This window comes from Eurosta solidaginis, chromosome 3 (genome assembly GCF_040869045.1).
Source record: "Eurosta solidaginis isolate ZX-2024a chromosome 3, ASM4086904v1, whole genome shotgun sequence".
In the NCBI taxonomy this organism is placed as follows: domain Eukaryota; kingdom Metazoa; phylum Arthropoda; class Insecta; order Diptera; family Tephritidae; genus Eurosta; species Eurosta solidaginis.
In genome coordinates, this window is record NC_090321.1 from 2,830,425 (window position 1) to 2,857,170 (window position 26,746).

Genomic DNA, 26,746 nt, shown 5'->3' on the forward strand with positions numbered 1-26,746 from the left:
GCATAAGCGCGCCATCTTTGGGAACAATTATCTAAGCGTTCTAATGCGAATTTCAAAGACCTAAAAAAAATTTCAAATTTTATGTATACTCGCTAAATTCGAAAGCACAAATGTTTCACCTACATTCAAATATGGTTCCCCATTGTTGCCGCTTACCTATAATAGTCTCTACCAAAATCCTAAAAAAATTTTCCAAATTATTTTTAGCGTACCAAAAAATCTTAAATAGAATTAATTTTTGACCGGCCCATTTTTTGTGGCAAATTTGACTTAAACGTAAATACATTTAACAGCTTCTTTGTTTTTTTTACTCAGTTGAGCAGAGCTCACAGAGTATATTAAGTTTGATTGCATAACGGTTGGTTATACAGGTATAAAGGAATCGAGATAGATATAGACTTCCATATATCAAAATCATCAGGATCGAAAAAAAATTTGATTTAGCCATGTCCGTCCGTCCGTTAACACGATAACTTGAGTAAATTTTGAGGTATCTTGATGAAATTTGGTACGTAGGTTCCTGAGGACTCATCTCAGATCGCTATTTAAAATGAACGATATCGGACTATAACCACGCCCACTTTTTCGATATCGAAAATTTCGAAAAACCGAAAAAGTGCAATAATTCATTACCAAAGACAGATAAAGCGATGAAATTTGGTAGGTGAGTTGAACTTATGACGCAGAATTGAAAATTAGTAAAATTTTGGACAATGGGCGTGGCACCGCCCACTTTTAAAAGAAGGTAATTTAAAACTTTTGCAAGCTGTAATTTGGAAGATATCATGATGAAATTTGGCAGGAACGTTACTCCTATTACTATATGTACGCTTCAGAAAAATTTGCAAAATCGGAGAAGGACCACGCCCACTTTAAAAAAAAAAAAATTTGTTTAAGTAAAATTTTAACAAAAAATTTAATATCTTTACAGTATATAAGTAAATTATGTCAACATTCAACTCCAGTAATGATATGGTGCAACAAACTACAAAAATAAAATAAAATTTCAAAATGGGCGTGGCTCCGATTGGCCGTTAACACGATAACTACAGCAAAAATCGACATATCTTTACTGAACTCAGTTCACGTACTTATCTGAACGCACTTTATCTTGGTGTAAAAAATGAACGAGATCCGACTATGACCACGCCCACTTTTTCGATATCGAAAATTCCGAAAAATGAAAAAAATGCCATAATTCTATACCAAATACGAAAAAAGGGATGAAACATGGTAATTGGATTGGTTTATTGACGCGAAATATAACTTTGGAAAAAACTTTCTAAAATGGTTGTGACACCTACTATATTAAGTAGAAGAAAATGAAAATGTTCTGCAGGGCGAAATAAAATACCCTTGAAATCTTTGCTGGTATTACATATATAAATAAATTAGCGGTATCCAACAGATGATGTTCTGGGTCACCCTGGTCCACATTTTGGTCGATATCTGGAAAACGCCTTCACATATACAACTACCACCACTCCCTTTTAAAACTCTCATTAATACCTTTAATTTGATACCAATATCGTACAAACACATTCTAGAGTCACTCCTGGTCCACCTTTATGGCGATATCTCGAAAAGGCGTCCACCTATAGAACTAAGCCCCACGCCCTTTTAAAATAGTCATTAACACCTTTCATTTGATACCCATATCGTACAAACATATTCTGGTCCACCTTTATGGCGATATCTCGAAAAGGCGTCCACCTATAGAACTAAGGCCCACTCCCTTTTAAAATACTCATTAACACCTTTCGTTTGATACCCATATTGTACAAACGTATTCTAGAGTCACCCCTGGTCCACCTTTATGGCGATATCTCGAAAAGGTGACCACCAATACAGCTACCACCACTCCCTTTTAAAACCCTCATTAATACCTTTAATTTGATACCCATATCGTACAAACAAATTCTAGGGTCACCTGGTCCACCTTTATGGCGATATCTCTAAACGGCGTCCACCTATGGAACTAAGGATCACTCCCTTTTAAAATACTCATTAGCACCTTTTTATTGATACCCATATTGTACAAACAAATTCTAGGGTCATCCCTGGTCCATCTTTATGGCGATATCTCGAAACGGCGTCCACGTATGGAACTAAGGATCACCTCCTTTTAAAATACTCATTAGCACCGTTTTTTTTGATACCCATATTGTACAAACAAATTCTAGGGTCACCCCTGGTCCACCTTTATGGCGATATCTCGAAAAGGCGACCACCTATACAACTACCACCACTCCCTTTTAAAATACTCATTAGCACCTTTTTTTTATACCCATATTGTACAAACAAATTCTAGAGTCAACCCTGATCCACCTTTTTGGCGATATCCCTAAATGACGTCCACCTATAGAACTATGGCCCACTCCCTCATAAAATACTCTTTAATGTCTTTCATTTGATATACATGTCATAAAAACACATTCCAGGGTTACCCTAGGTTCATTTTCCTACATGGTTATTTTCCCTTATGTTGTCACCATAGCTCTCAACTGAGTATGTAATGTTCAGTTACACCCGAACTTAACCTTCCTTACTTGTTATTTTAGTTGTTTTCAAAAAAACATGAACTCGGAATTAACGAGTTAACTTTTGTTGAAACTAACTAATTTATTTATAACAATTAATGGCAAATTTTCCCGAAATGGTTTTGCATTTGCAGATTTAATCCTCATTTTAGATAAAGTACGTCCTATCAAAAATAAATGTAAGGCGAGATCTAAGGCCGAGCTTCTCTTCCAATTTGCGTCGTGCTCCTCTTGATTTTCCCTACAAATTGGCCGGACGGGACCTACATGTTTTATGCCGACTCCGAACGGCATCTGCAAGGCAGATGAGTTTTCACTGAGAGCTTTTCATGGCAGAAATACACCCGGAGCGCTTGCCAAACACTGCCGAGAGACGACTCCGCTTAGGAAAGTTTTCTTCTTCGTGTATTAATTGCTTTGTTTCATAAAAGGCGAAAATTCGTTGATCGAACGTCAGACCGTGTTTTCTATATTTTATCGAATATGTTTGTTATAGGTGAGTTTTCGGTGTTTTGTAATAAGGTTGCTTTATCAATTTCTTACTGCCTATTTATTGGTATGTTTATAAATTAAAGGTGAACAATGAGCCACTGATTACTTATCGACGAGTTATCATCTTTTTGTCCAAAACTTATCGATTTTTGGCTTTCGATGGCTGTGCTTTTCACCAAATGGCTGCGCTCAGCGTATGAAAGTCTCCGGGGAGCGCAATGGAATGCAACATCGCTGGTTACATGTATCTTCATTTCGTACTTATATGGTTCAGGTTCAATGTCAGGGTTAATATAGGTATTGTTAATGAGTCGTCTTAGATCATCACGCTGGCTTTCAGCTAACTTAAAACTAATGTCAACATCTTCGTCATGAGAAACATCTATGCTAAATATTTCAGGCACGTCAGCGGCAGTGGGATTCTTAGGCTCCCACGATTCAACGGCATTCGGTTCACTTTCATTATGTTCTTGATTAAGTTGTGTCGGGCTAACAACAACAGAATGTGCATCGGTATCAGTAACGGATTGTGTTCCTCTAGGAATACCAGGCTCACATCTTAAACCTATTAATTTTTCATGAGGTGTTTTTCACCAAGATCTCTCAATTTAATATTAAAAACTCTGAGGAAGTCACGTCCCACAATAATAGGTATGGTCATGCTCTTATCTGGCAAGATATTTAATTCGATTTCATTTGTTTTGTTTCTAAATTTAATTTTACATTTTACATTGCTAATAATGAACAAATTTTTACTTCGATATTTTTGTATTTAGATATGGATCCGCTGATCTTTTGGCCAACCAACTGTTTTGGGACACGTGACGCCTTTATAAACCTAACCGGACTGCCGGTGTCAAAGAGAGAAAAAAAGTGTTAGATACTAACTCACTATCTACCTTTTTTTTTTTTTTTTTAATGGACGTTGTGGCAGCGCGCTGCCCTCAAGTGGCCCAATGAAACCAGGCTAATCCTGTTCACGCGATCGATTTATATATATATATAATAACTTTTTTTTTTTTTTTTATTTTGCCGAGTCTTTGATGGGCAGCGGTTTGTCAAGCGTCACGATCTGAGACTGCTCAGCTACAGAAGAAATTTCATCAGCCAAGCGTAATATTTAAAGAGAACAGAAGCAAACGTAATATACATTAATTTAGAGAGGTGAGAACAATCTTTTTTATAGAAAAAAGAGAGTCCGAGCTATCAAATGTGTTTGAGTGAGAGTTATAATCTTGGCATAAACGCCGAAAAGGTTCATTTTGTTCGAAATTCGTTCTACATTGTTTCAGCAGAAGAGGTTTGAAGTGTCTCGATGTCCGAGAGGGAACGCAAAAGTTCACTTCATTCAGAAGGAATGGGCTCGAAATTGATCCATTTAAAAGTTTTGTCATAAATATCACACCAAGCATTTCCCTTCGACTAGCAAGAGTTGGAAGATTGATAAGCTTTAATCGATTAGTATAAGGTGGAAGATTAGTTAAAGAGTCCCATTGGAAATTTCTTAAGGCAAATAGTAAAAATTGTTTTTGTATTGATTCGAGACTGTCTGCATGGACTTGATAACGCGGATTCCAAATTATCGAGCCGTATTCTAATATTGGCCTAACTAATGTTGTAAAAAGTGCTTTAGTTATGTAAGGGTCGTTAAATTCTTTTGACCACCGTTTAACAAATGCAAAAACACCTTTGCCTTTATTCACTGTAGCATTAATATGAAGATTGAAACTAAGTTTGGAATCCATCATGACTCCCAAGTCAATAAAATTATTTACAGTTTCTAGACTATAGTTGTTAATTGTATATGAAGCTGGTGGCGAAACTCTCCGAGAAAAACACATGAATTTACATTTTTTGAGATTGAGCGGCATATAATTTACATTGCACCAGGTAACCAAGTGATTTAAATCCATTTGAAGCAAGGAATGTTCCTCAACCGAGGCACATGATTTGAAAAGTTTTACATCGTCTGCGTACATCAAGATTTTTGAGTATTTAATTGTACCAGATATATCGTTTATGAACAACAAGAACAGAATCGGACCAAGATGGCTGCCCTGAGGAACACCAGAAGAAACATTGATGACCCCAGAAAGTGTATTTTTAAATATTACTTTTTGTGTACGATAACCAAGATACGAAGAAATCCAACATATAAGACGGGGTTGAAAACCGAGTTGACTGAGCTTATGAATAAGTAATGGGTGTGATACTTTGTCGAAAGCTTTACTGAAATCGGTGTAAATTACATCAGTGTGAAGGCCTTTTCTAAATCCATTAGAAACGTGGGTGGTAAATTCTAGTAAATTGGTGATAGGTGATTTGCCCTTACAGAACCCATGCTGCGAGCTTGCAATTATGGGGGAAATAGGGAATGTTAGGTGGTGGGTAACAATAGCCTCAAATAACTTTGGGATAGCGGATAACTTTGCTATGCCCCGGTAGTTTTCTATTGAAGACCTGCTTCCATTTTTATGAAGCGGAATAAGAAAAGATTCCTTCCATATTGTTGGGAAAACGCCATAAATTAAAGATAAATTAAATAAATCTGTTAGCGGCTGATAGATGTTTGCGGCACATTTTTTAAGAAAGTGTGTCGGGATCCTGTCGGGGCCGTATGAATATGATACTTTTAAAGTTTTTAAATAAGATAATACATCTTCTGAAGATATAAATGGAGCTCTGATTGAATAACATGAATCAATATGGTATGGGTATTCATTAGGTGAAACGTTGGTCTCAATGACAAACTTACGAAATTGAATGCTCCTATGGCATCTCGCTCATATTCTGCGTCCTCGGTTACCAAAGCTACCTCGTTTCGTGGTTTGAGTACCTTCGGCGGGTTCGGGCAGGAACGATTGTCGTGCCCCATTCGCCAGCACTGAAAACAGGATACATCTGGACGTATTGGATATGGGCAGTTGGGTTTCGTATGTCCATTGCGCGAACAATTATAACAAAGCATTGGGTTTGACTTTGGCTTTGTGGTGGATTGCTTCGGATTTGTTGCTGTCGGCTGTTTTGCGGTAGTTGTTGATTGTCCAGCGTGCGTGCCAGTGATATTGGTGCCAAAGTATTTGTTTTGATATCGGCCTATCAACGTTTTCAATTCGTCCAGTGTACGTGCCGTAAATAAAATTCGAACGTTGGGAATTAAGGTGCCTATGCCGTCGATGATAAAGTCTATTACTTCAGTTTAGAGATATTGGCACGCTTTGCCAGGATTGCATATGTAATACGTAGCAGTGCATAGACTCCTCTTTTTTCTTCCATCGGCGCTGCGAGAGCATTTTATAAATTTCTTGGCGTGAAACCGCGATGTCCAACTCGGATACAAGCGCCCGTCTTAATGCGTCATAATTTAACGCTGTAGTAGTTGATAAAAAGACACTTTCCGTCCCTGTTAAGGACCGTCGGAGGGCAAGTAACTTGAAGTTGTCGTCTGCTGACGAGTCCATAATTTCTTCAAAGTCACGAAGAAAATGATGCACTGGATAAGATACATCATCCCCGTTAAATTTAGGCAGAGCGTGCTCGATGTCACTGAAGTCTAGGCGGCGTATGATCTTCATTTAACCTCTACATTCGAGCTCTTCTATCTGCTTCATAAGCTTTAAAACCTCTAATCGTTTCTTCAGTGCCATCACTTCATCGTCCAGTTTAGCGACTATTGGCGTAGTTTGTCTTTTGAGATTTTCAACGGCATTGTCAATTTCAATTGTTTCAGTAGTATTGATAGGAACTTCAGTACTGACGGCCGGATAATTATTGGCGACATCAGTTGTATTGACGGCATTTGCAATATGACCCGCATCTGCAGTATTGGTGACATCGGCAGAATTGGCGGCATCGGCAGAGTTGGCGGCATCGGTAGAGTTGACGGCATAGGCAGAGTTGACGACATTGGAAGAGTTGACGGCATCGGCAGAGTTGGCGGCATCGGCAGTATTGGTGGCATCTGAAGTATTGGTGTAATCGGCAGTATTAGTAATATCGGCAGTATTGGAATTAGCGCTGGTCGAACCCGTTGCTTTGGTTCCCACAACATCTGTTAGCAAGCTGCGTAATTGCTGCAAAGTCGCTGATGGTGGGAATTTCACTCCGGCTGCCTCAAGTGCTTTTTATACGTTTTTCCTTGGATTACCCATAGTTTCTTTTAGAAAAGGTTTATAATTTCTTTAATTTTCTTTAGTTTGGTAGGTTTACCCCACACCTGAGCTATAAATTTCAACAAAAATGTACTTGCGAAGGCGATGCTACTAGATTGAATCTTGCTTTGAATAAAACAAGTCGTTCCTAATTAATCACCAAAACGGAAATCCCTTCCTCTTCTTTATTCATTCGTCATTTCCTTACATCTTATAGTAAGCTGTGGTTTATACATAGTTGTGTTTATGTCGCACCTTAACTTAAAATCATGCTGGAGCTGGTTTACACCTCACACATAATATTATATATAACTTTCAAGTCCCACTAATTAATTGGGTTAGGTTGAACTGACCGGTTCGTAAAGCCTTCACATATGTAGACTGAATATGCCCATAGTGTTACCAGACGTTTGTTCGACGGCCAAAGGCAGTCGGTTCTATGTACCGGAGCGACTCGGGATTTTTCCCGACCAAGGACTGTCATTTCAGTGTAACTCCATTTAATTTGTTGCGTCCCTCCCACAAATTTTCATCCTCCCAGCAGCTCCTTGCAGCGGGACTGCTCCATATTCTCTTGCTCCGGGAAGGTATCGAATCCAATCCGGGTCCGTCTCCTGACCTCGGTCCTGAGAAATGGTTTTGCTGCATCTGCCGGAAAAGAATCTTTTTAGGACGGTCATACTCAGTTCAGTGTGTCTCGTGTAAGGGATGGTTGCATCGGACAGGTTGTTCTGGGCTTGATACCAAAACCCGCCGTCAACGTAACTCTTATGAACCTTTTGTGGCTCCTTGCTGTTCACGTCCAAGGGCGTTCCGTAGTCTACGCCTTAGCGCCACCCCCCCCCCCCCCCCCCCCCCACTACCTTCCAGTAGCCCTGCTGCACAGCAAGCCACAACCCGCTGCTGCTCGCGCCCCGCGGCGCCAACAACTCAAACAGCTGCTACCACTCATAACTACTATCTTTGTAGTAGAGTTGGTAGCAATGCTGAGCATCAGCCCCTGCCCCCGTCTTCTCTCCCCCCCCCCTCTTTTCCGGCAGCAATCGTGTGGTCGCAATCGTGGACTCTGTGCAATATCATATATTTGATCCTGGCATCGACCGCAGGGATAATGTCTTAGAACGTCAAGGCCTATCTGTCCGGTCAGGCGATGCAAACCTAGAAATCATCAAAATCTACATCCCTCCTGCCACCTGTTGCCCCAATGGATACCACCCTAATATTAGCGCCTTACTCACTGGCTACAATCGCATTATCTTAGGCGGCTTTAACGCCCATCACGATCTATGGCATTCAAACTTGCGGGCGGACAGTAGGGGTGAGATGTTGGCGGATCAAATAGAAGAAACGACGTTCTGCACAATAAACGGAGACGCCCCCACACGTATGGTAGGAAGCTGTCACAGTTCGCCGGATATCTCAATCGGGAGCGCAGAACTCGTAAACTGCGTCAACTGGCAGCCGATGGTAACATTGGCATCCGACCACCTGCCTATACTTATTTCGTTCGAGCGTACCGCCGACTTCATCGTTACAGAAAAACGCACTTTCATAAACTTTAAAAAAGAAAAGTGGGAGGAATACAAATCTTTTACAGACAATCTCTTTGCTGCCCTCCCTATCCCGACTGATGCCCGCCAAAAGGAGCGTGCTTTCCGCAAGGTCATTGAATCCGCCTCGGCACGTTTCATTCCCGCCGGGAGAATTCCCGAAATTCGGCCCCACTTCCCGGCGGAGGCCGCAAATTTAGCGAGAGAACGTGACCTTATAAGACAGCTCGACCCAGGCGACCCCCAAATAAGGGACATAAACCAACGCATCAGATTGCTTGTGGATGAACACAAGCGGGCGAAATGGGAGGAGCACCTAAGAGGTTGTAACCTCTCTGCCGGTGTGGGTAAACTTTGGTCCACTGTAAAGTCCCTATCGAATCCGTCTAAACACAATGACAAAGTTTCCATCACCTTCGGCGATAAAGTGCTGTCGGATTTGTCAGGGGTGGGTGTTCCCCGCGTTGGGCTGACAGGACGTTTTCTTCCCCCGAAAAAAATTAGATGGACCGCGCGTATGTGTGCCCATACATCCCACATCTATTATCAACGAGTGATGCGCTTTTAGAGGTAAGCAGGAAATGTCGAGGTTCACGCGAAAGCAATATATATTTTTTTTTTTTTTGACGGACACCCTAATATGTCCACAACAATCACTCTGAAAAGACAAAGATTTGAATTTTTTTTAGCAAATACAAGACAGAGAGTACAAAGTTGGGTATATTGAATTGGAATGAACATTAAGCTTGGCTAAAATCACCTTATAGAATTAGTAGATTATGCGCATAGTGTACGTTGTATTTTGCTAGTATTTCGTTAGTTTTTTTAAATATAGTTCACACACTTACACCAGTACTGAAAACTTATTGGCTCCCATGATTCAATTACAAGAGGTTTGCTCGACAGACAAATTTTTTGGCAATTCCGGCCATTTTGTTCCCAAATCGAATTGACATCCGTTAACTGTGTTGTTTCTTTGCGATTTTTTGAAAAATATTAGTAGTAGAAATAGGAAGCAATCAGTTTACAAATACCGGATAAGTACTGAACTGCATAATTCCTTAGCCCTTTTTTTAATTTTATAGTGAATTTATTAACTATGCCTCGAGCCATTAGTATGACTGAACATTGAACATAGGGGCAATTTTGTGAAAAGTGAGGACACCAAAATATCGTGCACTTTCGTAAACCTATGAATATACGAAACCTAAACCAAATCAAAATTCATCGTTCAACGTCAAAACTTCGACTAGTAAATCGATTCACGCAAAAAAGTCATTAGTAAGTAATGGAGATGCCATAACGAAATGTATTTATTTGGCATGTTAACTTATTCAGGTAAAAGTCTAGAACAGGAGTATACTGCTAATACGCGTCCAAAAATATCGAGGGAGGTGACCTCGGCAACAATAATCCTAAGGCGGAAAAGAAAAATGTTATCACTGTCCGCGGATATTTGCAGTTGAAGTTGGCAATTTTCATGCGATTGTTGTAATGTCTTTGTCCACAGAAAAAGATTTTGTGTACAAAGGGATTTTGCACGCATTTAATTTTGATCTAAACTCATTGGTGGACCGGCCAGGGTAATTTTTTATAAGCTCGGCTGAAGGCCGCCAACGAAACCCGGGGTCATATTTCGGTTTTTCGTCAATATCTTTTGAACGAGTTAAAATTTTTATTTCCGTCTTCGAATTATTGTTATCGATGTCAATACGCGTCTTTTGACACTTCTCCCGATATTTTTGAGCGCGTATTAAAAGTCGACCTTCTGTTCTATTAATTCCGTATGTTCGGAACATTCGTCTCCATTTAAGAATTTGGAGAATCGGTTTGGAATATTTTGTATATACTTATTTGATATATTCGGATCTCGTGAGGTAGTATCAAATGAACGTATTCCGAATATTCTAAATTAACGGTTTGTCCGGAACGCTTTCATGAATACTTAACGGAAGAGCTTTCCGAAATTTCAAAATAAAAAGGTAAATACTCCCTGTGTAGCAGGATCTCACAAAAGCTTAACTCTTCTGTCAAAGTCAAGGTAGGAATATAAAGTTCTAAGACAATAAGCCATTTTCATTTATATTTGTTTTTGTTTGTTCATTGCGGCTCCTGAGTAGCATATCACCCCATGTCGGCTGCCTACTCAAAATCGTGCTATCTCAAAATATTTTTCAAAAATTTCCCAATTCAGGATTTGTCACAAAACCGCCCTATATTAGAGTTAGATTGAAAAACGCTTCATCTCAGAATGTTTTTCATTAACTCCCTCCTATGGCAAAATGCATTGAACTTATACTCATATAGAGAGTTTTTGAAACAAATTTTGAGATAGTGCATTTTTGAATAAAATTCTAACGTACGGCATTCTTCAAACATTTTCTGAAACGATGACCAAACCAACATAACTTTATCAATTCACGAAATATTTAGTAGAAAATGAGTTATTTCCCCAAAAACTTTTGGCATTTATAAATTTATTATCACTACTAATATACTAACAAGAATACTTTTCTACTACAATTTTCACTGAAGGGGATTGAATTATTCCCCGTTTTCCTTACTTCGTAAAAGCAACCCGTCCAGATTTTTCAATTTGGGAGTGTCAAAGATCTGTCATCATTGGAGAACAAACCTCTAGTAATTGAATCATGATTGGCTCCCTCGACAAAAAATATAAGAGAAAATACAAGAAAAATACATAGAAAATAAAGTAGTGTCATATAGGAGTTTGATTTGTTTGCACTTACAGCGCCATTTTATTTGCAGGAGACTTTTACAGCTGCATAAAATTAATGCGGATTTACACAGACGCTTTGGTTGTGTTGCATTCATTAATTCATCTGTCGGCGAAGTATCGAAAAATTTACATAAATGATTTGGTTGCGTGCCTACGCTTTGACAACGCCAGACGAAAAACAATGAAATGCCGTACGTTATCTTTGCCTTGAAGCGACCAAAGCTTTTATATAATTTTACCCTTTTGCATTTGTGTAAACAGCCTTCGAAGTGAAATTTTTCCATGTGACACGTGTGGCGCTTTATATTTTGACTCTAATTTAAATAAATTTTGCTTTCCGTATGTTTCCGCATTGTTGCAGGCTACAAATCTTCTAGTATTCTTATTTCCGCGGAAATATGTATATGCAACTATTTCATCTGTAAACACTACAAAGTTGTATTAAACTTTCAAATGCAACTCAGCTTGAAGTACTCTTGCGTACCAAAAATGCAACTCTAGACCTGAGAATTGCATCAGGTGAGGGAGGCTGTTTGTAGTTTTGACGTTTATCGCTTAGCTGACACACTTGTCTAGGTACACTATGATTATGCGTTACAAACGAAACAAGTACAACGCATCTTAAATAACTTGCTAATACAACTTAGTAGGGAAAAGGGTATAGACCATTGTTTACTATATAGTTTGGCAACTTAAGTAGAGGTTATGTTGCGAATAGAGTGGAAGGCAGTGGACTACGCAGTCGAATGTCATATAATGAAGGAATGGTGTTCGGAGTTTTTTCAAAGTTAAAAAAAAAAATGATAAAGCTTTAATATAAATAAAACTATTGTTTTAATAACAACAAAAACGCCTTATATATTCTATAGACACAAATTCGTAAGGATTATCTCACTTTAAAATTTGATTTAAATAATCTAATGTTTTTGTTTGAAACTGAGTCGAGAACTGTGCGCGTGAATGTGCGAATTTTCACCGATCAGCTGTTACTTGCGCTACTTGGTAAAATTTACAATGGTAAAGACGTTTGTTGAGCTAAAAAAAATTGTAAATTTTACCAAGTAGCGCAACTAACAGCTGATCGCTCAAAATTTGCACACACACACAACCATCACTAATGGCCATATTGCGGAAATCTTAGGGAAATTGAAGTCAAATTTTTAAACAGACATAAACTGTTTTAATTTTGGAATATATAGCATCTAGGACACCTTAATTGCAGTAATTGAAAGAAAATGTTTGCTTATACTCAAGTATTTAATTATTTTTTCTAAATTTATCTTTAATATTGATGCAATGATTGATCCAATGCAACTCTGGTCTTCCTACTGTTCTTCATTCCACTCCATTCGAGTGCCTATTTTTACGGCCTGCGACTGCCTTCCACTCTATTCGCAACATAACCTCGAATTAAGCTGCCAAACTATATAGTAAACAATGTCCCTGCCCAGGAGTTAGGGCGGTATTATGCACTCCTAATAGGAATCAGTTACATTGAAAAAATGGCGTGGTGCCAATAAAAAACCTAACCTTAAATTTATAAATACATACATAAACTAACGGAATATCTGGCGTGACGCCATAAAAATCAAACACAATTCGCTTTAAATACATATATACCAAGGAAATACATCACTACCCAAGTACAACCTGGCGCTATAGCGAACACATAAATATCCGTCCCATCATCAATACTCACAAAACGAGTATTCAAAGCCCAAAAAAAAAAAAAAAAAAAAACGTAAAAAAAAGTTCAGGAATTTCTTCAACTAAAAAATATTTTATACAAGAATTGGAGAGAAAAATATACAAAAAAAGTGGCCTAAGAATTCAGTAAAAGCTATAGGAATTGCATAGAACATAAAAAAGGAAGTTTTGCAGTAAAGGAGTGAAGTGTAAAGGCTGCGATGTGGTCGTTGGCAGATAGATTACGTTTTTTACCAGGGAAATTGTGAAACTTGCAGACGCCCAGTGACGCCGCGTTTATTGTTAATTAAAAACGAACAAACAGCTTCATTTTAATTAGTTTAAGGAAAAATCTATTGTACATGTACTTATGTGAATAATTTGTGTGGTTCAGAAAAGTATTCATATAAAACAAATACAGCAAACGACTCGTGAAGCAAGAGGTTGAGGCGTAGCGGAGATGCCCTTTTATGGAATATATGTGCCCGGAAAGGAAGCCGATGCCCCACATGTGTTTAGTGGCAAAAGTGAGGCACTGGATGTACTAAAATTACACAAAGAGGCTCGTCTACGTGAATTCATTAATGAAAACGATGCAATCAAATTTGCACAAACTGGACATGAGGTGGTGGCGCCACCGCGACATGTTATGGCAAATCTTCAATTGTTGTGGAGAAAGCCGCATTTCGTGCGCCCACCAAACAGGAATTAATTGAATTTCGTAAAGTTATCGAGTCTGGCGATTATGAACGCGTCAAAAATATGATATGGGATAATCCACGTTACTTGGTGAGTGCAGGCGACACACCAACAACACTGAAAGAGGGATATCGCTATAATGCCATGCATATTTGTGCTATATCCAAAAAGCCACAAATTGCAGAATTCATTTTGAAAACTGTAAGCGATACGAAATTTGTTGATTTGCTTACTGGCAAAAAAATGATGAGAAAATGTGTAAAGAGTTATGCGTAAATTTATTGGATTATTACTTGAATATACCAGAGAAGGGGCGTAGCGAAACGCCATTGCATTTTGCAACGAAAAATGGTGCTGTAGAGATGGTTGAGGTTTTGTCTTCATTTTCCAGAATGCAAAATCACGCTTAACTCGGAGGGATTGTACCCAAAAGATATAATATGTTCACGTGATAGTACACCATCTAAAACTTCAAGCACCCCATTTACTGGTACACCCATTCCAAAGGCCAATCGACGCGCATTATTTAATTCGAATAATGGATCACAATTGAGATTCGGCGGATTATTGGAAAAAAAGGCTGCCCAATTTTTGGCGGTATAGCATTATCCACCGAACGTAGAACAGGCACATAAAAACGCTCCTCCAGTAAGGATTCAATTTTCTTAGACAACTCTGGTGATGCATTCGAAACGCGTGAACATATTATATCTTTCGGGTACAATCCCTCCGAGTTGGGCGTCATTTTGCATTCTGGAAATGAAGTCAAAACCTCAACCATCTCTACAGCACCATTTTTCGTTGCAAAATGCAATGGCGTCTCGCTACGCCCCTTCTCTGGTATATTTAAGTAATCCAATAAATTTACGCATAAATCTTACACATTTTCTCATCATTTTTTTTTTGCCAGTAAGTAAATCAACAAATTTCGTATAGCTTACAGTTTTCAAAATTAATTCTGCAATTTGTGGCTTTTTGGATATAGCACAAATATGCATGGCATTATAGCGATATCCCTCTTTGAGTGTTGTTGGTGTGTCGCCTGCACTCACCAAGTAACGTGGATTATCCCATATCATATTTTTGACGCGTTCATAATCGCCAGACTCGATAACTTTACGAAATTCAATTAGTTCCTGTTTGGTGGGCGCACGAAATGCGGCTTTCTCCACAACAATTGAAGATATGCCATCAGCATGTCGCGGTGGCGCCACCACTTCATGTCCAGTTTTCACGTAGAGGAGCCTCTTTGTGTAATTTTAGCACATCCAGTGCCTCACTTTTGCCACTACATGTGGGGCATCGGCTTCCTTTTCGGCCACATATATTCCATAAACGGGCATCTCCGCTACGCCTCAACCTCTTCCTTCACGAGTCGTTTGCTGTATGTGCTTTATATGAATACTTTTCTGAACCACACAAATTATTCACATAAGTACATGTACAATAAATTTTTCCTTAAACTAATTAAAATGAAGCTGTTTGTTCGTTTTTAATTAACAATAAACGCGGCGTCACTGGGCGTCTGCAAGTTTCACAATTTCCCTGGTAAAAAACGTAAGCTATCTGCCAACGACCACAGCGCAGCCTTTACACTTCACTCCTTTACTGCAAAACTTCCTTTTTTATGTTCTATGCAATTCCTATAGCTTTTACTGAATTCTTAGGCCACTTTTTTTTGTATATTTTTCTCTCCAATTCTTGTATAAAATATTTTTTAGTTGAAGTAATTCCTTAATTTTTTTTTAGCTCAACAAACGTCTTTACCGTTTTCCCTACTAAGTTGTATTAGCAAGTTATTTAAGATGCGTTGTACTTGTTTCGTTTATAACGCATAATCTACTAATTCTATAAGGTGATTTTAGCCAAGCTCAATGCTCATTCCAATTCTGTCTTGTATTTGCTAAAAAAATTCAAATGTTTGTCTTTTCAGAGTTATAAAAGTTAAAATATAAAGTTAAAAATATTGCTTTCGCGTGAACCTCGACATTTGTACTACCAGGTCATCATTCGATTCCTGCTTACCTCTAAAAGCGCATCACACGTTGATAATAGATGTGGGCTGTATGGGCACAGAAGTATGGGGGAAGAAAACGTCTTGTCAGCCCAACGCGGGGAACACCCACCCCTGACAGATTCGGAAAAATGCGCGAGCGCTTTCTGCCGTCAATATGTAATGCATTCTACGGTCGAAAAAGATAGACGGAGGGCCAACAGACACGCACATCAACATAAATTCAGCCCGTCACCAATTACCACCACGCCAAAGAGGTTGAAGATGCCATTGGTCACGCTGAACCATCCAAAGCAGTGGGCCCAGACGGCATAGCCATGCCGATGCTTAAAACCCTAGGGAAAGAGAGTTTCAAATACTTAGCACATGTCTTCAACCTGTCTCTTTCCACCTTTGTCATACCCGAAAAATGTAAAATGGCCAAGGTGGTCCCGCTACTAAAGCCTGGGAAACCAGCTAACATAGGAGAGTCGTATCGTCCGATATCTCTCCTATCGCCAGTAGCAAACACGCTTGAAGCCATTTTGTTCCCCTACTTCCAAGGAAATTTGCAGCTAGCCTCTCATCAGCATGGCTTCAGAAAACTCCATAGCACCACCACCGCGCTAAATGCCATCAGCACCCAGATAAATTGCGGTTTAAATCAAAACCCCCACCATAGAACAGTACTCGTAGCGCTAGACCTATCAAAAGCTTTTGATACGGTCAACCGTCGCACTTTACTGCAAGACCTGGAAGGGTCTACCCTTCCCCCATGTCTTAATAGGTGGACCGCAAATTATCTGGGTGGTCGGCAGGCATCGGTGCAATTTAGAAACGAAACATCAAAACCAAGAAGAATTAAACGAGGTGTTGTTGTTGTAGCGATTAGTTACTCCCCGAAGGCTTTGGGGAGTGTTATCGATGTGATGGTCCTTTGTCGGATACAGATCCGATACGCTCCGGTAACACAGCACCATTAAGGTGCTGGCCCGACCATCTCGGGAACGATTTATATGGCCACATTAAACCTTCAGGCCATCCCTCCCTCCCCACCCCCAAGTTCCATGAGGAGCTTGGGGTCGCCAGAGCCTCGTCTGTTAGTGAAACGGGATTCGCCGCTCGAAGGTGAGGTTGACAATTGGGTTGGAGAAGCTATATATTGCGCTACACAACCCCTTGAATCCCTTAACAAGGGGTGCCACAGGGTGGTGTCCTATCCCCACCACCACCAGAAGGAGTCACTATCGTTTCATACGCCGATGACTCCACAATAATGGCCACAGGCCCAGGCCCACAGATCGATGAGCTCTGCAACAGATAAACGGCTACCTCCCTGATCTCTCCAGTTTTTTTCGCCTCGCGAAACCTGGCACTATCACCGACTAAATCTTCCGCGACCTTATTTACAACATGGACGTCCCAAATGTCGACCATTTTGAACATCCACGTCGACTGCTCTCAAAATCGCCACGGGCTGCCTTCTTATGTCCCCAGAACACCATCTACATAATGAGGCGAGAATAGTCCCCATTAGGGAGAGAAATGAGATGCTAACCAAACAGTTCCTGTTGAATACCCAGAAACCTGGGCATCCCAACAGACATCTGATTGATGAGCCAACACCGCCCAGGGGCTTAAGGAGTAATCTCCGTAAGCATTTTGAGGAAATACGGCACCTGAGAACCCAGCCGTATGAAGCAAAGAAAACACAAGCAGGTCCTTGGTGAACTCCACAAACAGGCGCGGACCTTTATGTCAGGAATTTCCCGGTGAATCCAGTACTCAAAGAAAAGTACCCAAAACTTGTGGAAGAGGAACGAATACTCACCAGGGAAACGCGTGTCACTCTTGCTCTACTTCGTTCTGGATACTGTAACCTTACCTATCCAGGATCAACCCCGACATACAAAATGTATGCCCCACATGACACCAACCATCTCTTTAATTGTAATGTGAAACCAACGCCTCTAACACCACTTTCATTATGGTCCACCCCTGTTGAAACAGCAAGTTTCCTTGGACTCCCGTTAGAGGATATTGATGACAATTTGTGATCGGTCGCGGCTGTTAGGTGGGGCGAAGCACTGCTAAAACAACAACAACACGGCCAAACTGAAAATCCCAAGGCCTCTGTTAAAAACGCAAGTTTTTTAGGTACCGCCTCACTTGCTGCTTCGTCTATATCAGATCATTTTATATGAGTTAAAACTGAAAATTACTATCTATTATGAAGAAAATATTAACAAATTTTAATAATTTATAATAAATCGTTAAAACAAACAATATGTAATTTACACAATTATACATTTGCATTTAATTACCAATGTTTTAAAAGAAATACAACATAATAAATGATAAATTTTGGTTATTTCATTATTTTATTAGGGTTTTTTCCCTACCAACTTATAAATTAAATCTAAAAATAAATCCATTTCAGACCGCTTATAAACCGAGCGTTTGGACAAGTCTATGGCAGTCATCGATTTTTAAATGAATCCAAACATTAATAACAAATTAACATGTATCAACACAAAGTTAACATATTCTGTGTAGATAAAAAATAAGTTTTTTGAAATATTTTGAGTTACACATGGTGCAGTTTATGTACAAGTATTTTTTTAATTTCCACAATCTGCATTGTGAACAAAATTAACAATGAATATCGTTTTTATTCTCCCTTGTAGACCGGCTTTCGTTTTTCCGCAAACGCTTGCAAACCTTCCAAGCGATCTTTCGTTGGCAAAACTTGTGAATAGCATATCTCTTCAATGGAATAGCCAGTAGTCAAATCTACTTGCAAGCCTTTGTCAATAGCCAACTTAGCCATACGCACACCAACTGGTCCATTTGGTAGAATTTCTTCAGCAATCTCCAATGCCTTTTGATATGCCGCATCTTTTGTTTTATTCTGTGGCACTACATGATTTACAATACCCAATTCTTTAGCTTCTATGCCATTTAGTACACGCGATGTGAAGATGAGTTCTTTAGCTAGTGCTGGTGAGAGAATGCGTGGTAGCCGTTGCGTGCCCCCCGCGCCTGGTATAATAGCCAATCGTGTCTCCACCAAACCCATTTTACAATCTTCAGCTGCTGTTCGTATATCACATGCTAAAGCCATTTCCAACCCACCACCCAAAGCCGGACCATCGAGTGCAGCAATTGAAGGCATGGGCAGCTGTTCCAAAGCAATTAACAGTTCACGCAGTGTGGTTACGAACTCGGATACCTCATCTTCTGTCATTGCTTTACGTTCTTTCAAATCAGCACCAGCACAGAAAATGCCAGGTGATGAGCTACGTAAAATAACGCAGCGCGAGCCATTATCTTTTTCCAATTCATCTAAAACATTTTCGAATGATTCAACCAAACTGCGACTAAAGGAGTTTTTTGCTTCTGGTCGGTTAAGGCTGATGACGGTAATGCCTTTTTGTTCACCCTTGAGACGTTCAACAAATATCTCTTTGGATTTGTCGGTGGTGACTGCAGCTACAAAAGTGCGTATCCTTAATGCGTTTAGCAGTACAGGCGATGTGAAGCGTGTGAAGCTGCGTAACATTTTGAATAATTTCAAATCAAAATATGTAGTACTTTGAAGAGTTTCCTGGAGATTTGCCCAAAAAATGGGCAATTTATTTGTTTATATTGATTACAAAGCAATTGCAAGCCCGGTTAGTTTTTAGGAACAGCGTAATCAAAACAAAAAGGAGAACAGCTGATTGAATTGACATTTCAGGCAGCGAAAATTAATTTCGCTTTCTCAGGGTTGCATTCAAAGCGAATCGATACCAGGTGGTGGCAAAGCGAATTCAATCGATACGTCGTACAAAAAAATGTCAAAACAAAAGAAGATTTTCGTAGATTTCGATTAACTGACATATTAGGGCCGTTCCATTGGTTTATCGAGCTCTGGCTCTGGCTCAAATCTCATTGGAACGATCTAGATCAACTTTATGAAAGCTGTTTTGTAGAAAATAAGAAGAAACGTACACAAAATTTTAAGATACTGATAGAATTATTACCATTTAAATAGTTTCGCACGTAAGCAAGCTGTTTATTTTCCTTACATCATCTTCAAGTTGTTTACTCTTTCAGTGTTCTTGCTTTTAAATATGGCGAGATCTTTTATGTATACACAAATGTACACGTATTTAGTTCCGTGCTGCAATGGCTCAACTATATGGTTGGCTCATCTCACCAGCTGATTTTATTTTTTTCATTTCACTAGAGTAGGGATTGTCAGAAGGAGATGGCAAACTTAAAAAGAAACCAACGAATTTACAACATTTTCTTACTACTTACAAATGCTGCTAAGTTTTATGTTTTCATTCCATTCCATTCGTCTAACACCATTACGCAAATTTTGGCAATGTGAACAAAGGTATGTTATTGCTGTAGAGATGAGCCATCCATATAGTTGAGCCATGAGTGCTACCAACTCAAAAGTGGTTAGCTGTCAAAAAATCTACTACAGAAAACGAAAATAACAGAACTGTATACGGATCAGAAATTGAACCAGATAAATATCAGTATCACAACGTTGTTGCTGCATTTGCATGTTAAATTTTTATCCATATCTCGCTCAAGTCTCAATGGAACGCAACTATTGTTGTCAAGGCCAAGGCTAATCCATACCAGGTGGTGGAAAAGCGAATTCAACCAATTCGCGGTACAGAAGTATGTCAAGTCAAAAGGAAATGTTCATTGATTTCTATTAACTGACATGTTGCAGTACAGGGCGTTGTATGGAAAATTATCAAGAAAAAGTAATGAGCTGATAACAACACCCAAGGCGAATCTATACCAGGTGGTGGCAAAGCGAATTCAATCAATTCGCCGTGCAGATGAATGTCAAGTCAAAAGAAAATTTTCATAGATTTCGATTAACTGACATTTTGTTGTACAAGGCTTTGTATGGAAAATTATCAAGAAGAAGCAATCAGCTGATGGGATAACACCACCTATAATGAATTCGCCTTGACAACACCTGGTACTAAATTCGCCTTGTACAAGGCGTTGTATGGAAAATTATCAAGAAGAAGCAATCAGCTGTTGGGATAACAACACCTGGTACTAAATTCGACTTCGTTGCATTCAAGGCGAATTCATTACAGGTGGAGTTATCCCATCAGCTGATTGCTTCTTCTTGATAATTTTCCATACAGCGCCTTGTACTACAACATGTCAGTTAATCGAAATCAATGAAAATTTTCTTTTGACTTGACATTCTTCCGCACGGCGAATTGGTTGAATTCGCTTTGCCACCACCTAGTATAGATTCGCCTTGGTTGCATTGCTAAAATATCTTTTTATCGAGGCTATTCCAGTGCAATGTAGATGTGCAATATCAAGGTTTGTTTTTGGTAATACAACCTAAGGTCACGTTTACACTTGCCTTAATCTACAATAAATCGTCGATAGATAATCTACGCGTTTACATATGTTCAATGCGTGGAAAATAAGTTATTAATACGATTTGAAGTTAAATACGAAAATGAAGATAATCTCGTTATATGTAAAAAAAGGTTTACCTTATAAAAACTGACAGCGTTTTTCTTACGCACGAACACAAATAACTTATTAAAATCTAAATAATTGAAATAAGCATGCGTTGCGGTAATGTAAAACTAACTCAAAAAACTCTACAATATCAGAAAGGAAGTAAACTCGTAGGCTTTTATGTAAATTCGCTTTTACCGAGACGAATATGTATGAAGAATCGCCATCGACGTACAGAAATGTAAATTGTCCAACTGGACCTCATTACCTGCCTGAAGATTTTTATAAATACACGGTGTTGTGGCTAACATTTCACAAAAAAGTTAAAAGTAGAGAATTACGTACTTGCGATTTGATTAACGTTTTTTTGCGTGCCTCCCTAATCTTGTCTTTCCAACTAGAGATAATTGGAACATATACCGTCATCCAGTGAGTTTTACAGCTCCGGCTAACGTTCAATTCTCACGGGAATGCTCTGGATCATTGAGAGACTTGAGAAGCAGATGTGATATTTTCGCACGCGTGAAATGTGATAGGCAGATGTCGCCACTGTTTTTCATTTAACTCATACTAATTTGAAACTATCAACGACCTATCGAAATGTTTTCCAGCTCTAAGAAAAAGCGAGTAAATGAGAATTTAAGCAAACTTTTGGAAAAAGTCTTTCTGAAAAATAATCAAACATTTAAGTTTTATAGACGTAGACGGTGACTAAAAATGTGCGGCATCATTGTATAAACTAGGCAAAAGTATAACTTCTTTGAGCACGGTTTATGAAGGCTGCAATTTACAAGCTTTGTCAAATTACAGGTTGATGACGTAGTGCACATAGATTTGTGTGTTTGGTTTGGCCAACAAGAAAAAAGCTACAAATAAAAGGGGCACTTATTTTTTATGCGCAAAGAATTCACCAACAATTCGTTAAAACAAAGTATTTAATAAGGGCAAGAACAATTCTTAGTCTTATATTAAATAAACAAACCAACTCGCCAAACGACTTTTCCTCGACTTTCGCTTTTGTTTGCATCATGTTTATTTACTTTTATTTTTGTTTACATTTTAGCATAGAGTAGTGTAAATAGAATCTTGCGGGTACTATTAAAAACAAAAGAACGCATCAAGTTGTGTCGGTAGTAGCGGCTTGGACGCAAAATGATGCCGCGCACTGCAGAACTTGCACGTTTGTTGCATTTGCGGCATCAATTTTTCGGACGATGTCATTTGCTAGGTTTCGAAAGTGCTGACAACAGAATACTGGTTGGCAGACGGGTGAGTTTTGGTTCCAAACACCACAATATTAGTAAACCTCTAAACCTTAATTTCAGCTTAATGCGCGCACATATGCCAATGATAGTCTGTATTATACACGCTTGAAATTTCCAAAAAATCACATAAGCGGAACCAGTGCAAGTCGCTTGTATTCCAAGAAAGATGCGAATGTATTACCTATCTTTATTATACTTTGAGCTTCGGTTAACCTCACATTTTGCAATTACAGATAAAGGCAGCCGCATCTCTGTCTAGTTCTATCAGCTCTGCTACTAGTATGAGCAACGACGCGACGTCAAAAGTAAAAACCACAAAAAAATCGGCAACAGAACCTAAGAGAATAATGAAAATTCAAACAGTTACTGATACCGACACACCCACACAACTTGCACCTGTAAGCGAAACCAAAAAGATGGAAGTGAGGACTGCTAGAGGAATTCTTTCAATCACTGCTACAATTGAGGATTCAAAAATTAATGACATCGTATTTGAGAAAACTAAAGCACCTGTTGCAACGGAGTTGCCAATACCACCAGCTAAAGTATCTATAAATGAATTGCTAAAAGAAACAGCACAAGAAGCTGCTGCACAATTGCAAACATCGCCTACGATAGAAGCAGCTGCGACCGCTGCCACGGTGGCAGCTGCAACGGCGAAAGCCAAAGAAGCGATAGCGAGGGCAACGCTTCCAAAAGTGACTGCATCGGCAAAGGCAGAAACCGAAAAAGTAAATGGTACTAAGCAAAAGATTGTATCGCAAGCAAAGACAGCAGCTACAACTGTTGTAGAAAATGTATTGCAAAAGCCGGTAAACCTTTACATCTAATTTACGTTATATAAATGAAGTATACATTTAGAAGCCTGTTTAATTTCCATTTTATAGAAACGCATATTGGTTGACTTTAATCGCTCTTCTTTGGAGCGAAATTTTATTACACCTGCACGTGCTATGAGCGATTTTCTTCTTAAAGCTGTAGATCTCGAAAGTTTGTCGACAATAAAACGACGTTCACCATACGAACAAGAACCACCTATAACTGTATATTGGCGAAAAGATGTTGAAGCGAAGGCGATTGGTGTTTGGGGTTCACGTGAGAATTTGCTGAAAGAGCAATTGAAGCGTGAAGTCGAAAGAAAGAAGCATCAGCAAAGTATGTTTAAAAATGACGAAATTATTTTATGTTATTATTAAAAATTGTATTTTGGCTGCCCCTATTCGTTGGTAAAATGCAGTACAAAAATTTCCGAAAATTGTTTGTTTATTTTTTTGCTGCTTTTCTTCATTTTATTATTTGATGATAAAAATGTTTTTCCCGGAAGAATATCCAGTTTTAAATGTTTTAACTCATTGCAGATCTCTTTACGGTAAAACGTCGTCTGCGTGATTATAGGCGAGAAATTGGCTCGCGCACAGTTGTGGTCGAATCAGAGCCTGGTTTGACGGGCAAGTCAGGCAAGGTGGTACTCATAGCTGTTGGCATGTAAGTTTTAATATGCCTAGGCAGAGTATTTTTTTTTTGAATAAAACTAGCTTATATTTTTCTAAAGGGTTTTGATTCGCTGTATCTGCTACTAAATTAGCTTAAAAAGCTTACATGATGTAAAATATAAAACTCACTTTTCCTAAAAGGCAAATTTTACAAAATTTTATTTTATGAATTCGAGGTTGAACGGGCTCGAACACATTTACTATCCGCACTTTAGATTAATGGCACGTAAGCTCTTTTGAAAAGTATAAGGTGGCCTGTGTTACTATATGTTTGTAGTCGAAAATTTTGTAAGTCAGTACTCTTTAAAAATTATATCAACACACCGTAATGGGGCCCTACCTTCTCTTACAGCAATAGCTTGAATTTCCTTTTCAAAGCCTGCGGTTGGGTATACACTGGCTCACACAGTATGTTCGCCGAAAGCATACACTCGCTAGCAGATACAATAAATCAATTGATATTGGCTTATGGCATACATAAGTCGACACAAATGGCAGATTCAGATCATCCATATGGTTATAGTAATATGAAATATGTTTCTTCGCTTATATCGGGTGTTGGTATATTTTGCGTAGGTGCTGGTTTATCAGTTTATCATGGTATTACTGGCCTCATGCATCCAGAACCGGTAGAAGACTTCTTTTGGGCTTTCTTCATACTTGGTGGCTCACTAGTGTCCGAGGGTGCTACACTTATTGTAGCGTTAAATGAATTACAGCGTGCAGCCAAGTGTAGTGGGGTAACCTTCAAGGAATATGGTAGGTTATGGGGCGCCTTTGTTTTGTATACAAACATAAAATAATATATAAAAATAAAAATATTTAATTTGCAGTATTGAGCGGTAAAGATCCTTGTGTAAATGTTGTGCTCACTGAAGATGCTGCAGCGGTAACGAGCGTTGCTGTAGCCGCTACCTGTATGGGCCTCACATCGTTTACGGGCTTACCAGTATTTGATGCTGTCGGTTCACTTTTGGTAGGCGGTATTTTGGGCGCTGTAGCATCGTTCATTATCTATACAAATGCTACGGCGTTGGTGGGAAAGTAAGTAAAGCTATTCTTTAGGAATTTACAAGGTTCATTTTAAATAAATTCGTGAATTCTCAGATCAATCTCAGAGGACTTGTTAAACAAAATAAATGCTGAGCTAGAGAGTGACGTAATGATACGCGCCATACATGATGTGAAAGGCATTGATATGGGCAACTCCCTAATACGTTATAAAGTAAGTATGTTATAGTAAAGTAAAAGTAAGTATTTATACTCCCTAATATGTTATGAAGTAAGTATGTCGCTGAGTTAAAAAGCCTGGGAACCAAGCTAAGCTAGTGCTAATTTGAAGGTATTTTTATTTTATTAAAGGCTGAAATGGACTTTGATGGACGTGAGTTAACGCGCTCCTACTTGGATAAACAAGATTTAAATGATCTCTTAAAAGTATGTAAATGTCAGCCTAATTTGAATTTTTTATAATAAAAAAATATATATATATATATTTACATTAATTTTTTTATGTCTTATTCCAGACGGTTCAGTCATTCCAGAAAGTTGAGGAGTTAGAGGAGTTTTTACTCAAACATGGCGAAAATATTGTTGACTTAATGGGTGGTGAAATCGATCGTATTGAAATGAAGCTGAGGGTTTGTTTTGTTTTCTTTGCATTAAAAAAAGTTATTGTTATTCTCATTTTTCTCTACATTGCAGAAAAAATTCCCCGAAATACGACATTGTGATTTGGAGATATTGTAAATTATGTTTTTCTTAGATTTATATTGTAACTATAATAATTTGCTGGTCTTCGGAAGACTTTCGCAAGGCTCTCAAAAATTGTTGGACTCAATCGCATGTATATACATACTTACATACTAATATTTATATGTATATTAATGTATAGCACAACGTACAGGTGCATAAGAGAAGAGTGCTAATTTGACTACTTATATGGAAGCGTTATTTTGATCCTAGATAAAATCTGACAGTTTTATGTTGTTTCTTGATTAAAAACAAAAAAGAACTTGATTTATATTGTATTAAAGGCAGATCAAAACAGATATGTATTCATCCATTGACTTATAGTAGTGGGGATATATTCTGTAACTCGATTCGATATTTAAAAATGCTTACAGTGGATTATTAGGTTGGTAAAGAAATCGCATCGAGCTACGGAATAAGATCCCTGAGAGTGTTGATTTTAGCGAAATCACCCTCATATTTATGTTAAGTTTTATGTTATTTTAGGTAGAAATATGTATGTTTTCTAATGGCATTGAATAAAAAATATTAACAAGCTTAATTTAAATAAACACGCTTAGTGCAAATATTCAGCTTGGTTGTATCTAAAAATAAAACATATTTTTCTTTTGTTAAAAAAATAAAAGCGCTGTTATCACTGATGCGTCGGACAATTTGATTTTAACAGATCGTCTAACGTTGGTCAAAATCAGCAAGCCCGAATAATGGCGTTTCCTTTTCTGAAATTAATGTCGGCCTAATGGTTCTTCTCAGTTCTGTCGTAAGTTTGTGTGTTAATATCGTAAAATATTTCCTCACCGAAAAGTCAATGGTACCCACCTACAAATTCAGCCTTTTTGCAGAGCGCCATGTGACCTAGTTCAAAAGTTAGAATCTAAGAGTG

General features: G+C 38.6%; 2 protein-coding genes and 1 pseudogene across 5 annotated transcripts; 1 reads left to right on the top strand and 2 right to left on the bottom strand.

The window, feature by feature from the left end:
* Window positions 1-14,238: 14,238 nt before the first annotated feature.
* Window positions 14,239-15,201, bottom strand: LOC137244101 (ankyrin repeat and LEM domain-containing protein 2 homolog; annotated as a pseudogene).
* A 2,947-nt stretch (window positions 15,202-18,148) lies between these two features.
* On the bottom strand, window positions 18,149-19,555 carry LOC137243113 (methylglutaconyl-CoA hydratase, mitochondrial). The gene has a single exon (XM_067770360.1). It carries the CDS (start codon window positions 19,411-19,413, stop codon window positions 18,523-18,525), a length of 891 nt encoding a protein of 296 aa, XP_067626461.1. The 5' UTR covers window positions 19,414-19,555; the 3' UTR covers window positions 18,149-18,522.
* Window positions 19,556-21,943: 2,388 nt separating this feature from the next.
* On the top strand, window positions 21,944-26,506 carry ZnT49B (Zinc transporter 49B). Of its 4 annotated transcripts, XM_067777267.1 has the most exons (13): window positions 21,944-22,102; window positions 22,164-22,284; window positions 22,417-22,622; window positions 22,679-22,792; window positions 22,852-23,430; window positions 23,506-23,773; window positions 23,977-24,103; window positions 24,464-24,870; window positions 24,945-25,155; window positions 25,219-25,336; window positions 25,474-25,548; window positions 25,638-25,751; window positions 25,816-26,506. In XM_067777267.1, the coding sequence occupies exons 3-13, from the start codon at window positions 22,506-22,508 to the stop codon at window positions 25,858-25,860; spliced, it is 2,175 nt and encodes a 724-aa protein (XP_067633368.1). In that variant the 5' UTR covers window positions 21,944-22,102; window positions 22,164-22,284; window positions 22,417-22,505; the 3' UTR covers window positions 25,861-26,506. The 4 variants fall into 4 exon arrangements, with proteins under 4 accessions (XP_067633368.1, XP_067633369.1, XP_067633367.1 ...); XM_067777268.1 differs by lacking the exon at window positions 22,164-22,284 and having other exon boundaries at window positions 21,944-22,163; XM_067777266.1 differs by having other exon boundaries at window positions 22,164-22,622.
* Window positions 26,507-26,746: the final 240 nt, after the last annotated feature.

Coding starts and splice junctions, on each gene's coding strand:
- ZnT49B (XM_067777268.1), top strand. CDS start 22,506: ATGATGCCGCGCACTGCAGAACTTGCACGTTTGTTGCATTTGCGGCAT. Junction 23,431..23,505: donor AAAATGTATTGCAAAAGCCG/GTAAACCTTTAC, acceptor TCCATTTTATAG/AAACGCATATTGGTTGACTT. Junction 24,104..24,463: donor GTACTCATAGCTGTTGGCAT/GTAAGTTTTAAT, acceptor CTTCTCTTACAG/CAATAGCTTGAATTTCCTTT.
- LOC137243113 (XM_067770360.1), bottom strand. CDS start 19,413: ATGTTACGCAGCTTCACACGCTTCACATCGCCTGTACTGCTAAACGCA.